Below are 14,753 nucleotides of genomic sequence, written 5' to 3' on the forward strand. Positions count from 1 at the left end.
GTGTGGCAGCAGACAGCATCTCAGCAGAGCAAGAGCACCCACCACATCAGGATTTTGATGTCCGTGTATATATTTAAAAAATATGATTGCTTAAAAAAAAAGTTATTTAAATATCTGCAGCCCACTCCATCAGGGGCATCTCAAAATCCAGTAAAACTTTTTTTCAAAACAGTTTCATTTAACTGATTAATTTAAATATTGAATCGTTGATATTCTACCAATCTTGCTCAGTATCATAGGCTTAATATGCACTGCATGCTTAAGATCACCCCCCCCCCCCGAGATATAGCATCTCCTCTGACTTGGACTATATTGAAAGATGGCCTGAAGGGGGTCTCTACCAATTAGGGCAAACTGTAGAGGTGTGGAACTGTAAAAAAAATCATGATAGCAGTGGCATCATGAGTCCCCTTATTCAGCCATTCTGAATGTCACATAGAGAGAAAGCAACAATTTGGTGTTTCCACCCACAAGAAAAGCTGTTGTCCACATTTCTTTTACACACCCTTAATGGACCTGCGCCAAATTCTTATGTTACCAATATGGCAACCTTCCTAGTAACCGCTAGGGGTTTAACAAAAAAATAGAAATGATTTGGCCAAGACCCATCCAGAGAAGATAAATATAACTCATTGCAGGCTAGATTTTTCATTACTGGTTACATAAATTTATTCAGCTCTGCTATACGCAAACTGCCATTATCCACCTCCCAGAAAGGTCTTCTACCTGAGGAGGTGAGTATGGGTGCACACAACCAAACCACACAACTGCAATGTTGCTTTGCTCCCTATTTGTGACTGCATATACTTAATGAGTAACTTCACAGTACAGTTTTGGTCTCGACACATCTTTGGTTTCTTTCAGGTGAATGCACACACAAAATGCTGGCCACTCTTGAATGAGATCATTTCCGTTACTATTTTTCTTTTTCTTTTTTACACTATTGTTTGGGATGGGTGGGGAGGGAAAACCTGCACAAAAATCCACAGGTGGGAGAAAAGTCTCTGAGGACCAAGTGCTATATAATGCCTGGAGTGGCCAGTTACATAGTGCAACAAGTGAGGAAATGCATCACCCAAAAGAAAAGAAAGACAGGTTTGCATAAAGTACAACATGCCAATTTACATACAGGTGCACATTTGGAAATAATAAATAATAATAATAATAATAATAATAATAATAATAATAATAATAATTCATTAAACTGAACTTGCATCTTCAAATAGAGGTCTTCATATCCAGAGAACTGTCCTCTAAAATAGAACACAATGGAGATTTATGTAGAAAGTGATGAGTCGGATTAGTAGTGTAACAAACTTTGACTTTTTTCATGGGCATTTTCATCAATTGCTTTCCACAATTGCTAGAGCACAGCCAATGAGGAGGCGGAGGCAGAGATTGCATCCTCTGTGCCATTTCCCAAGTCTGTTGGAAGCCACAGATCTGCAAGTACTTGGGGACAGGACTTTTCTAATGGTGGCAGAACTGCTCTGGAATTGCATGCCTGTTTAGGTCCACCATATTTCTCTTTAAAAGTCATAGGGTTGCCCTCTTCACTATAGTGCAACAAAAGTGGGACAAATCCCCTTTGGAATATTTGGGGCATAAGAAGTTACAGGATTTCTGCAGGAAGGATGTAGGCTGGCTGGAAACCAAAGCAGTATATCTGGAGTGGCAGCAGCATCTCAACCTCCTTCTTTGAAGTTTAAAAAGGGTCAATGTTTCTGCACATTAATGACCATCACAGTAGCTTTCAGCCCCAGAACAACTCAATCTCTCCTCTACCACTCCCCCCCCAAAAAAAATTTCAACAACTGCAATGCATTTCCATTTGCATTGCAGACCTCATGTAAGCACGTTTCACAGAACTGCAGCAAAACCTGTCCGGAAATACGTTAGGAGGCATCCAGACCACCACCAGCCTCACAGTACAGTTCAGATAAAAGATAAATGCTTTTAAAAAATGATGTTGTTATTTACATAAAAACCAATGCAGTTGTGCAGCAGTTGGGAGCCAGAGGAAGCAGGTGTCAGAAAAGCAATAAAGGAAAAGTAACATAGGAATCTGCCTTATTCTGAGTCAGATCAATGGTCCGTTCAACTGAGTATCATCTACGTTGACTGGAAGTGGCTCTCTGTGGTTTCAGGCAGGGGTCTCTCCCAGTCCTAACTGGAGATACCATGGATTGAATTTGTGGCCTTCTGCATACAGGCAGATGTTCTACCACCGAGCAATGGCCATTCTCCAATTTATGAATACAGTGGTGCCTCGCAAGATGAAATTAATTCGTTCTGCGAGTGCTGTCGTCTAGCGAAAATTTCGTCTTACGAAGCACGGACGGGGGAAGTGTGGTTTGACGGGGGGGGGGGAACCACGAAATTTTTTTGTCTTGCAAGTCGCGCCCATAGGGAAATTCGTCTTGCGAGTCACCCTTTCGTTAGCAAATGCCTTTCGTCTAGCGAGTTTTTCGTCTAGCGAGACATTCGTCTCGCGAGGTACCACTGTACATTCCCAAGGAGAGTAAATTGAGAATTACCAATGGGAGAGTAACACTGATAAAGCCAGTGGTAACAGTATCTCAATCTGTTACTCTCCCATTGGCAATGCACATAGATCTTCCTATGTGGACACAGATGGAAGGTTCTTTGTGTCCTCCTGTTGCTGCCACCCAACCTGTCCCCAGTATAAATGCTACCAAAGAAATTTTGTAAAAGAGTCCCTTCAGAGTGGGCTGCAGTTGTTTTGTAAACAGCCACCTAAGAGCTCAACTTTGAAAAGCCGCAACATTCATTCGGATCAAAAAAGAACAGCAATCCCAAAGCAAACTGTCACAGCAAGCTTCTCTAAATAATAATACAAAGGAAAATGTGTTAGGTACATCTTGTTCCCCTGCTTCTAATCATGCTTACTTTGACCCACACTGCTGTCCTTGAACATCCCTTTAACGAATAAAATGTCAGACCAGGACTTGCCCAGATATTATCTGGCTCCTGGTGTCAGGTACAGATAATTCTGTACTCGCAGAAAGATTTGTAAGCTATTTTTGGTGCTTTTTTTAAGAGAGAAAGAGAGAGAGAGAGAGAGAGAGAGAGAGAGAGAGAGAGAGAGAGAGAGATCCACCGAAGCACACCTTGACACGTCTTCAAAAGTTAGAGGATTGGATCCAGACTTCAGTGGCAACCCAAACCCTACCTTCTTAGATGTAAGTCCTATTGAATTCAATGCAACTTACTTCTAAGTGGACTTGGTTAGGATGGTGCTTTCAAGAGACCCACCTAAATTAATCTTAGGTTAGTCATCAAGATAATGTCACATTCATATCAATGGGTCTCTACCCTAACTATGATCAAGTCTGGATCCAACCCATTGTATCAGTGCCAATTAGACCTTCCACAAAATGTCAAAGCAAACTAGTTGTCAAGCATGAGACTGTGTATTATTAACACTCCCCCCAATCTTCATGTTCATTATTAAAAACACCATAAGATAGTAAAGCAGCCAGACTTCTATCAAGAATACACACAGTCTTAGGCTATGATTGTAAACACACTTTCTAGGGGAGTCAGCTAATCAACACTGAATACAGCAGAATTTACTTTAGAGGATCATGCTGTGAATTTGCAACTGAAAACAAAACAATCATTTTTTAGTGCAAAATAGTACTAATAATATCCATCAAAAACTTGTAAATACTGTTAATATACAGATTTTTTTTTTTAAAAAAACCAAACCTAAACCAGAACTCTTTGGAATATGCCTTGAAATAAAACAGCGAGATGGCTAGTTATTTCAGCTTCACATTAAACCATAAATATTTCAAAGCATCTATTCCCAAATAAAATAAAATAAAAATTAGGACAAACCTTTAAAAAAATTGTTTATAGCAAAAAAAAAAAAGGTTCACATCTGTTTTGTTCACTTTCATTATGCATATATGCAGAAATATATCTATATATTTATGGAAACATTGGTAATTCTTTTTGAACTGAAGAACCAACTCAACAACATTAAGGCTTCAACCCTTCAGCGTGGTTACATGGAAGTGAAGACCCGTCACGCTTTTCAGACCCGTCACGCTTTTCAGGACTTACTTCCGAGTAGAACGTGCTTGGGAATCGTGCTGCATGCTCCCCGCACAGTAGCTATAGTTTTTGCTGTGTTGAACTCAAGTCAGAGCCATTTCTTGCTCCAAAAAATCCTTCTCTGTTAACACATCATTGCAACTTGTTAAAGGGCTGTTCCACCCATGAAGCTTAACACTGCAGTTCTTGCTTCTCAGCTGGCAAAATGAGAATGGAAAAGCCTGAAGCTTGCCAGGATGTTCATTTGCATTACAAATGCCTGCCTGCCACCACTCTCTTCTGCACAACAGCCCGAGACAATGAGATGTAATAGCAGGAGAGAAAGCTCAAGAAGTCATCAGTGTAAGGAAACAGCCACCGTTAGCCGAGAGAGACTCTCAAGTATTCCAACAGGATTCACAGGATCTCTTGTGCCGCTTATCACCGTGGTCTCGGGCAGGACATAAAGGCAAGAACGCGCCTGATGCCGCAGAGACGGTCCTTCAGGGATGTCATGGCAAGAAACGGGAGCTGGGCTCTGCTCTCAAGAGGAAGGACAGCAAGCATCCACCAGCACCAGGCAGGGCCATTTGGGTTGCACTGCAAGGAATAACAAGCATTATTGTTAATAGCCATGGTTAATAAGTGGAGAAAGTGGGCAGGATGGAACCCTGTATTCAAGAACCGCCAACCTAATTTTAACATCTTATATTAAAAGGCAGCGTATATAACAATATGAATAAGCTTAATATAATTAAATAACTGAAACAATATGAATAAGCTTAATATAATTAAATAACTGAAACTATACCCAAGGTAAAATACAAAAATAAAAAATAAAAAAAAATTGGAAGAATGGCATACAAAGAATCACCCTGTTCCAAACAGTGCACTCCAAGGGTTAGGAAGAGAGGAAGCTGCTTTATACCAAGTCAGACAACCAGTTCATCTAGTGTGGTACTGTCTACACTGACTGGCACGGGTGGCACTGTGGGTTAAACCACAGAGCCTAGGGCTTACCGATCAAAAGGTCGGCAGTTCAAATCCCTGCAATGGGGTGAGCTCCCGTTGCTTGGTCCCAGCTCCTGCCCACCTAGCAGTTCGAAAGCATGTCAAAAGTGCAAGTAGATAAATAGGTACCACTCCAGCGGGAAGGTAAACGGTGTTTCTGTGCGCTGCTCTGGTTCACCAGAAGCTGCTTAGTCATGCTGGCCACATGACCCGGAAGCTGTATGCCAGCTCCCTCGGCCAATAAAGTGAGATGAGTGCCGCAAGCCCCAGAGTCGTCCGTGACTGGACCTAATGGTCAGGGGTCCCTTTATCTTTACCTTACACTGACTGGCAGCAGCTCTCCAGGTTTCCAAGGTTTTCACACGCCCAGCCCTGCCTGGAGATGCCTGGGATTGAACTGGGCAAATTGAGTGAGCTCAAATTCTTGTCCCTGTGTTACATCCTGTACCTACCTGTGGATCTGAATCCTTGGCAGGCATTGGACCAAAGTGACTGAGGATACGACTCTTGAGCGCTGTCTTGAGGGAATCAAACCACTTGTAGGCCTGGTCATACACAGAATCGTGAAGGAGAATCAGCTCAGCATTTTCTGTTCCTTGCACCTGGAATCATAGAGTTGCAGAGTTGGAAGGGGGACACAAGGGTCATCTAGTCCAACCCTCTACAATGCAGGAATCTTTTGCCCAGTATGGGGCTTGAACCCCCAATCCTAAGATTAAATCTCATGTTCTACCAAACTGAGCTATCCCAGGAGATATCACCAGGGAGTGTCAGGGGGAAAATAGTTTTACCGGGATTCTAACAAAAAAATCCAGACACCTGGATTAGTTGTCAAGACTGTAGGCTGGATTCGGGATGCTCAAGTCAAGGCATTCGACACTGAAGCTGGCCTACCTCACATGGTGGTTGCAAGAATAAAATAGAATACCACAATCAGCTCCTTGGAGGAAAGGGGGCTATGCAATGATACTAGTAATAGATAATTGATATTAAGCAGCTGCCTTTACTGTATTGTTTTTGGCACCTGCTATATTATAATAATAATAATAATAATAATAATAATAATAATAATAATAATAATAATAATAATAATAATAATATTGTTAAGCAAGCCTACCCAGACATGTGAATTTGACATGTAATTTTATTTTATATATGTTTATCTTTGAACCCGCTGGTTTCATTTTTTAAAAATATTCCACCCAACTTATCTTAACCGGTAATTTTAATGTATATATTTATGTAAACCAGGTAGGTTTTGATGAAGCAGTATATAAATCCTGTTATTAAATTAAATTAAAGCAATAGGAAAGCATGGATATGTTAGGAACTCAGAATGCAGTGGTGGCCAGGACACTGATTCAAAGGCCGCAGGTCCACTGGCTGAGGGGCTTGACTAGCTTTCTGGCTCTGAGCTGGATACTGGGGCCCACTGAACCAGAGAATGGTAGGCAGGAGACCACTGAACATCATGACTCCACAAATTAGGGTCTGCAGAGCCAAAGCCAAGGCCATGACAGACACCTTCCCTGAGCCTAAGGAACAAAGTGGTCCTGTTGCTATTCTGTCGGTCCAATGGTCAAGGGAGGACACAAGACCACATCCCTACTATGCATCAGAGAATCAGAGAATTGTAAAGTTGGAAGGGACCCCAAGGGTCCTCTAGTTCAACCCCCTGCAACACAGGAATCTCAGCTAAAGCATCCATGACAGATGGCCATCCATGCTGTGCTTAAAAACCTCCAAGGAAGGAGAGTCTACCACCTCCCAAGGGAAATGTTCATGCCTCCCTGCAAAGAATTCTAGGAACTCTAAAGGGGACACCACAGAGATCTAATTTCTAGAGTGGTTTAACAACAATCCCTTTTCCCAGAGAACTCTGGAAGCTGTAGCTCTGGCACATCGAGTCAATGCTCACCATCTGATCTTCTATGTACTCAATGTCTGCAGTGTTGTATCCGTCGCGTTGGCCATGCTGCAACACTTTGAACCTCCTCTTGCCAATACTGTCAACCACAGATCGGCCATCCGCAAAGAACTCCACATTTCTTATCTCCAGAATACAGCCATAATCTGCAAATCTGTTGGCCAGAAAGGACAGAGTAAAGAAACAAGAGTTACCGATACTCTTTTCTGGCTGCAGTTTCCACAAGTCAATGGTGAAGACATTCAGTGGTCTACTTCAGACTTGTTCAACTTGGTGTCCTTCCAGAAGTTTTAGGATTCTATTACCCACCCCCCAGCCAGATGGGGCTTGTGGTCCACAGAACCATAGAAAGCTGCCTAATCAGACAATTGATCCATCTCACTCAATATTGCGCCTACAGCAGGGGTTGGTAACCTCAGGCCCAGAGGCCAAATGTGGCTCTCCAAGCCTCTCTATTTGGCCCTCATGACTCTCTCCACACCACATGCCTCATTGGCCCAGCATTGCAGCCTCATTGAGTGTTGATACCTGTCAGGGCTCCTGACCAGGAGCAGGTCAGTGATAGCTCACACAGCATCAGTGTGAGCTATTAAAGGGGGAAAAACAGCTCAGGAGGCCAGGCCTAGTGAGCACAGCTGGTGGATTTTGCCCCTATAAGGGAGTGGCAAGGATTGAAGGTCCCTGCCTCAGTTCTCTAAGTCTCCTCCTCCTCCTGGGTCCTTCCAAGGAGCCTGAGACTTCCTCACCTTGTGTATCTCTGCTCTGCCCTCTTCATACCTCTGTGGGTACTGGGCAACCAAGATGGAGGGGAGCTGGTCGCAGCAGGAAATGGAGACCCCTTGGCTTCTTCTCTGCCTCTTGTCCCCCCTCCTCTCCAGTCTCCTCTTCTGCCTCTGATTCTGGACCGCTCTCTGCCCCAGCCTCTTCCTGCTCACTAAACCCTGTTGCATCTTCAGCTTCCGACACCTCCCCCCCCCACTCTGCCCCCTCTTCTCCCTCTGGCCACTCATCTTTGCCCCACCACCACAGGCTCTGAGCCTTCTTCCCTTGGGGGTTCCCCAGCTGGTTTCTCCCACCATTCCTTTTTGCCCAACCAGTCCATGACAATGCCTGGCCGAAATGTGCCCTTGAATTTTGATAACGCCTCTTGCTTCCCTGGGTGGAGGAAAGAGTGAATGTGTGTACAAACTACCTTGCTGTACAAAGAAAAAATGTTCACCTGTTGCTCCACCCACATTTTCCTCTGGCACCACCCACCACTGGAATTCAGTTCCTGCCGGGAAGGGAATGTGGCCCCCAGGCTCAAGAAGCTTATTCCCCCCCCTTGTCTACGCCAACTGGGAGGAGGTCCCCAGGCATTCAGAGAAGAGCCCCTCCCAGCCCTACCTGGAGATGCAGGGAAATTGTGCTCTACCACTGCGCTGTGACCCTTCCTTCCCCTCCCCCAAGTCCAAAACATCTGGAGGGACTCATGTTGGGCAAAGCTGGTTTAGTAGCACATAACAGCATCATGCTCTCTGTCACTCACCCTTTGACAGGGTCCCCAATGCACATCCCAAACTGCTTGGTGCCAGTTTCCATGCATCTGCGGATCATCAGTCGGTAGCATGGTTCAAAGATGTGCAGCGGGCAAGGGACGGTGGGGTAGGCCATTGTGCAGACGAAGATGGGAACGTTGTTATTCAAGCTGCAGGACAAACCTTTGGGTTAAGACATGCCACACTTGCTCACAATGCAAAACTTAAGAGAGGCAGGATGTGGAAGAGGGCCAAATATTAAACCGACAGAGAGGGCGGCGATCAACTCAGAATATTGTTTGTTTCTTCGTACCGTACTAGGAGAGCAAACCCGCAGTCCCTGGTTTTTTTGTTTCATTTTTGCTTAAAAAGCAAAGACATCACCTTGCCAACAAAGGTCCGTATAGTTAAAGCTATGGTTTTCCCAGTAGTAATGTACGGAAGTGAGAGCTGGACCATAAAGAAGGCTGATCGTCGAAGAATTGATGCTTTTGAATTATGGTGCTGGTGGAGACTCTTGAGAGTCCCATGGACTGCAAGAAGATCAAACCTATCCATTCTTAAAGAAATCAGCCCTGAGTGCTCACTAGAAGGACAGGTCCTGAAGTTGAGGCTCCAGTACTTTGGCCACCTCATGAGAAGAGAAGACTCCCTAGAAAAGACCCTGATGTTGGGTAAGATGGAGGGCACAAGGAGAAGGGGACGACAGAGGATGAGATGGTTGGACAGTGTTCTCGAAGCAACTGGCATGAGTTTGGCCAAACTGTGGGAGGCAGTGAAGGATAGGCGTGCCTGGCGTGCTCTGGTCCATGGGGTCACGAAGAGTCGGACACGACTGAACTGATGAACAACAACGACTAGTTTTTTAGCCGTATCATCTGCATTCATATGTGGTGTATATTGTGTTAGTTTTTCCTGGCGCTTCTGTCTTGGTTTCTAACATTCCTTTTATGCTGCAGCATCTGTTGCGTTGTGGGACTGTGGTTTTTTGATCAAGATACTGCAACGGAACACTAGTTTTTAAATGGTGAGAAAGAAGTGTATGCTAGGATGCCACTTCATATTTACTCACAAACAACTCCTACTATTTTCCAAGTTAAAAGGGTTGCAAGCTGATTTTCTCTCTCTCTGGAAACAATGAACACGGAATGGTACTAAACTTCCACTAGATTCCCAGGTGTGTGTGTGTGTGTTTTTTTATGTTGTGGGAAACATCATAGCCATATTCAGGCCACTCCATGCATTTAAAGCAGTATTATACTACCTTTAATGGACATGGCTCCCCCCAAAGGAATCTGGGACTTGTAGTTAAAGGGTGCTGAGAGTTGTTAGGCCGCGACCCCTATTCCCCTCACAGAGCTATAGTTTTCAGAGAAACTCTGGAAATTTTAGTTCTGTGAGGAAAATAGGGGGTCTCCTAACAACTCTCAGCACCCTTGACAAACTACACCTCCACGGATTCTTTGGGGGAAGCCATGTTTGCTTAAACCCAAGAACAGGGTCCTCTCAGAGAAAAACAGACTTCATTCTTAATGACTCTTTGCTCCTGGCCTGCGAGTGCTCCAATTGGAGAATAAAGGTAAAGGGACCCCTGACCATCAGGTCCAGTCATGTCCGACTCTGGGGTTGCGGCGCTCATCTCGCTCTATAGGCCAAGGGAGCCGGCGTTTGTCCACAGACAGCTTCCGGGTCATGTGGCCAGCATGACTAAGCCGCTTCTGGCGAACCAGAGCAGCGCACGGAAACACCGTTTACCTTCCCGCTGGAGCGGTCCCTATTTATCTACTTGCACTTTGATGTGCTTTCGAACTGCTAGGTGGGCAGGAGCTGGGACCAAGCAACGGGAGCTCACCCCGTGGCAGGGATTCGAACCGCCGACCTTCTGATCAGCATGCCCTAGACTCTGTGGTTTAACCCACAGCGCCACCTGGGTCCACAATTGGAGAATAGCCTTTACCAAAGGTGTCATGAGCTTTAAAGACACTCAAACTCAGGCCGAAAGGGAGAAACGTACTAAGAGGAAGGCATGCTTGACAAACCCTCACCATGATCAACTCCCGCCCGGAAACCTATGTCCCCACTGTGGAAGGATGTGTGGATCCAGAATTGGCCTAGTCCACAGTCACTTATGGACTCACTGTTAAGATTGTTCATGGAAGACAATCTTACTCAGCTACGAGTGATAGCCAAAGCTGCCCAAGGATGGTGGTGGGAAATGTTTTAACACCTCCCAGATTTTTTGGGGGGTGGGGGGAAGCCATGATTGCTTAAAGTGGCACCACAGTGTTTTAAATGTATGGTCTGCATGTAGCCTATCAGGTAAGGAAATGTAAAGAAAATGGAATGAATGTTGTCTGAATGCAGCCATACAGTAAAACCCAACCGTTGCAACCCCAGCCATCTTGATGCAGTGAAAATCAGGGATGCGTAGGTCCAGACTCCTGCACAACCCAACAATTTCCAACAGAGCAGGCTCTTCCCTGCTACCTAGCTAAAAAGAGTGGGCAAAGCTCCCCCGGGGGAGTTGGTGTGTCACATACAGTGTAATCAGTGAGTACATCAGCTGTGTGAAACCCACGCACAGCTGTACGCATTGCTGAACCTCTCCAGCAGCGCATGGAGGGTTATTCAAAACTAGCCCCCCAATCTCTTTTCCTTCCCCAAACACCTGTTTATGATCTCTTGGGCACAGAGGATTTCCATGTTCTTATCTTTTCAATGTACAGCTGCCAGGAGAATCAAGGTCGCAGCTTGTGATCCCTTATCTTGTGGCAGGTTGACTCATCATGTTCCTACCCTTTCCACCCAACTGAAGAGAGAAGGGGAGTTTGCAAATACAGACTTCTGCACAGAGATGTTGCAGGAGATAGGGTACCCAAGCCTGCTTGCTGTGAGAGTTCGGAGCAGTGCTTTTTTCTGCGGGGACGCAGATTTTGTGAATCTTTGTACTTTTGTCCATTTACTGTATTTATTTTTCCCGATTTGAACTATAAAATGGTGATTTTCTTGAATCAAAATGAGAGTACCTCTAAACATTTTTTAATAAAAAAAACAACAACCCACTGGTTCTGAGTATGCTAAAAGCTTATGTGAATCCCCTCTGGAATCAGAGAGAGATTCAAGAGAAGACTGATAGGCTTTAGAATTATTATTATTATTATTATTATTATTATTATCATTATTATTATTATTATTATTACCGGACCATCAGGCTGGGTTTCCTCAGCCACTCTGGGCGGCTCACAGCACATATCAGAACATACTAAAACATCAAACATTAAAAACGTCCCTAAAAAGGGCTGCCTTCAGATGTCTTCTAAAAGTCAGATAGTTGTTTATTTCCTTGACATCTGAAGGGAGGGTGTTCCACAGGGAGGGCGCCGCTACCAAAAACTTCCAATTTTGCCTTCATTCTCCTGCCACCATCTACCTGTTCCTGCCACTGCTTGCTCTGCCCCATCCAGCATGGCAGAGATTAGGCACTGCCATCAGTGCTACAAAGTCTCGTGCGATTTTGGGAGAAATCCTGCCCCAAATGGACGCAATCTTGCCCAAAATCAGCACAGATAGAGTTGGCACTTTGCCTGTGGGTGTGCTTCCCTGGGGGGGGGGGGGCCTCCTGCCACCTGAAGTAGCAGGCTCACCTTGCCTAATGGGTGAGCTGGTTCTGAAGGAGGCAACAGTCAGAAAATTATCCTAAGCCTTCGCCTTCAGGTGAATAAGTTTTATTGCTTTGCTGGACTTTGCTCACATAAACCCCAACAACACCTTGGGCACAAAGGAATTCTACCCCAGCTGACAGGATAATTCAGAAACAAAACTTTTGGGTCAAACCTTAAGTCATAAACACTTACGGTTGTAGCCACTCAAGAGCAGACCTATTGAAATTAACGGACATGGGCCTATTAATTTCAGTGGGTTTACTGAAGCAAGAATTAGCTAGCTATAACCCTTACCCATGAATCTATTTTAAAATGATTATACAGAACCATTGCAAACATTTGTTACATAAAACCATTTTTTGGTAGGTGGATAGCTGAGTGTATTTGAGGTAAGGATCTGATTCCCTCCCCCACAATGCACTGGGTCAGTTCTGCTTCAACAGAATAACTTTCTGACATCTTTCATAATAACTCTTCACTCCGGGAGGGTTAAATATCGGGAAGGGAGGTGGAAGAGGGGAAATCCACTTGGAGGGGACTGGGGAAAAGACATATGACATACTTGGAAAGTTCAGCAATTTCCTCTTCGTGAAGCTTCCTTCGTTCTATGAGTTCCTCAGGAAGGTACTTTGCAATTAAGTCTTCCATCAGCACTGTCTTACAGTGTTTCCTCGTTGCCAAACACTGCAACAGAAAACAGGCTTGGTTTAGAAATGTTCAGGGTTCTGTTAAAAAACTTCACCTTCACCTGATTTTATTTTTTTTGTCCTCTAGCTAACAGACTGCTGACAAACCTTTAGTGAGACACCCTGAGTGCCTCTGAAGCTGCCTGCCTTGCAAGGTCATTGGGAAGCTACCCCTGTGTATGCTACCTGGAGCCCTTTCAAGGGTGTACGGAATAAAATGTGACAAGCAAATAATAGTGCCATTGACATGTCTGAATCAATAGGTTCTGGGGCAGAAGCCCAATATGCTAAATTCTACTAGTGGGGGGGTGGAGTTGTGTGATTCCGGGTGGGCGGAGTTAAGTATACGAAAGTTTGCAAAGAAACCATGCCCACCGACCAAGCCCACCTGACATCAAGTGAGGGCAGGCAAAGATGGGGCTGGGCCAAAGGCAGGTGTGTGTGTGGTGGTGGTGGTGGTTGGGGTTCCACACAGTGCTTTGCATGTCCTGAACATGGTAAGGGTTTTTATACCTAGCAGGGAACCTAAAACATACAAAATGTTAAATGCTAAATGGACTGAAATGTTAAAATGGATTAAAATTCACACCAGTATTTCTAAGCATCGGGGTAGACTTGTATAAACATGAATGTCCAGGAGGATACCATGGTCAACGGTATCAAATGCCAACAAAGGATCAAGCAGCAGGAGCAAGGTCACACACCCTCTCTGTCCTGCTCTCTGCAAAGGTCATCCATCAGGCCGACCAAGGCCTACTCAGTTCTGTGTCCAGGCCTGAACCCAGATTGGATGGATCCAAATCATCCATGTCCTCAAATAATGTCTGCAGCTGCCTCACGGCAGACTTCTCCACCACCTTCCCCCAAAATGGGGTATTGGCAGCTGGTCGATAGCTGTTCCAATCCCTAGGGTCCAGAGCCAGTTTCTTTAGAAGCAGCAGGGACCACCCCCTCATGCAGTGAAGCATTAACCACTGGACCCAACCAGTTAGCCTCCCTCTGCTGTATTTAATAAGCCAAGAGGGGCAGGAGTTGAGGGGGCATGAGCAGAAAGCCTAACAAGGGCTATGGCAAAAGGAGCATTTCAATACGGGAACTCAGGAAGCTGCCTGTTCCAGAGGGAAATTCCTAGCCCTACATGGAGATGGAGGGATTTGAACCTGGGATCTCCTGCATGGAAACCAGTTGTTCTGCCCATTGCAATAGAGTCCTTCCAGTTTCATGACTCATTTCAGTCCCTAACCCACCCCAGGTGCATGCCAGTATTTACGGTAGAGAAACACCAATGACAAGACACAAGCAACACAGGCTCTCACCTCCGAGAGACCCTCTTTGCACAGGGGGCATTTTGGGTTGTGATCCAAACATCTTTCAAGGCATTTCAGGCAGAAGGTATGTCCACAAGGGGTGGTGACAGGTTCGTAGAAGAGCCTAGTACGGAAAAATCAGGAGAGGAAAGAAAAGCAATACTATCTTATAGCAGGAATAATGGACGGCATGGGAATCCACAGCAGTTGACACCTACGAGCAATCAATGTGGCAAGGGTGAAGTTCCAAATATCCCAAGGACCAAAAAACATCAAGAGTGTTACAAGCAGAACAGTAACAGAATGTTGCTGTGTGAGGTCTTCCTATCCGGAGTTTCAGCCAGCCAGCCTTGCCCTTTTGGAGGATACTCCATTCCATACCCCACTCAGTTTCCTCAGTTTTATTACAGGTGGGTAGCCGTGTTGGTCTGCCATAGTCGAAACAAAATAGAAAATTCTTTCCAGTAGCACCTTAGAGACCAACTGAGTTTGTTCTTAGAGACCAACTGAGTTTGTTCTTAGAGACCAACTGAGTTTGTTCTTAGAGACCAACTGAGTTTGTTCTCATTTTTATTGTCTAA

At 44.9% G+C, this 14,753-nt stretch overlaps 1 protein-coding gene across 1 annotated transcript in view; it reads right to left on the reverse strand.

Moving 5' to 3' along the window:
- Positions 1 to 4,071: 4,071 nt before the first annotated feature.
- The window catches only part of LONRF3 (LON peptidase N-terminal domain and ring finger 3), a 32,440-nt gene continuing 21,758 nt past the window's right edge, over positions 4,072 to 14,753 (reverse strand). Inside the window, exons 6-11 of the mRNA XM_033137842.1 lie at positions 14,182 to 14,296; positions 12,742 to 12,863; positions 8,529 to 8,687; positions 6,992 to 7,154; positions 5,526 to 5,675; positions 4,072 to 4,662 (exon numbers count right to left, since the gene is read on the reverse strand). Coding sequence (XP_032993733.1) covers positions 4,504 to 4,662; positions 5,526 to 5,675; positions 6,992 to 7,154; positions 8,529 to 8,687; positions 12,742 to 12,863; positions 14,182 to 14,296 — 868 coding nt within the window. The 3' untranslated portion in view covers positions 4,072 to 4,503. The remainder of the gene's footprint in view (positions 4,663 to 5,525; positions 5,676 to 6,991; positions 7,155 to 8,528; positions 8,688 to 12,741; positions 12,864 to 14,181; positions 14,297 to 14,753) is intronic.

This window comes from Lacerta agilis, chromosome Z (genome assembly GCF_009819535.1).
Source record: "Lacerta agilis isolate rLacAgi1 chromosome Z, rLacAgi1.pri, whole genome shotgun sequence".
Taxonomy (NCBI): domain Eukaryota; kingdom Metazoa; phylum Chordata; class Lepidosauria; order Squamata; family Lacertidae; genus Lacerta; species Lacerta agilis.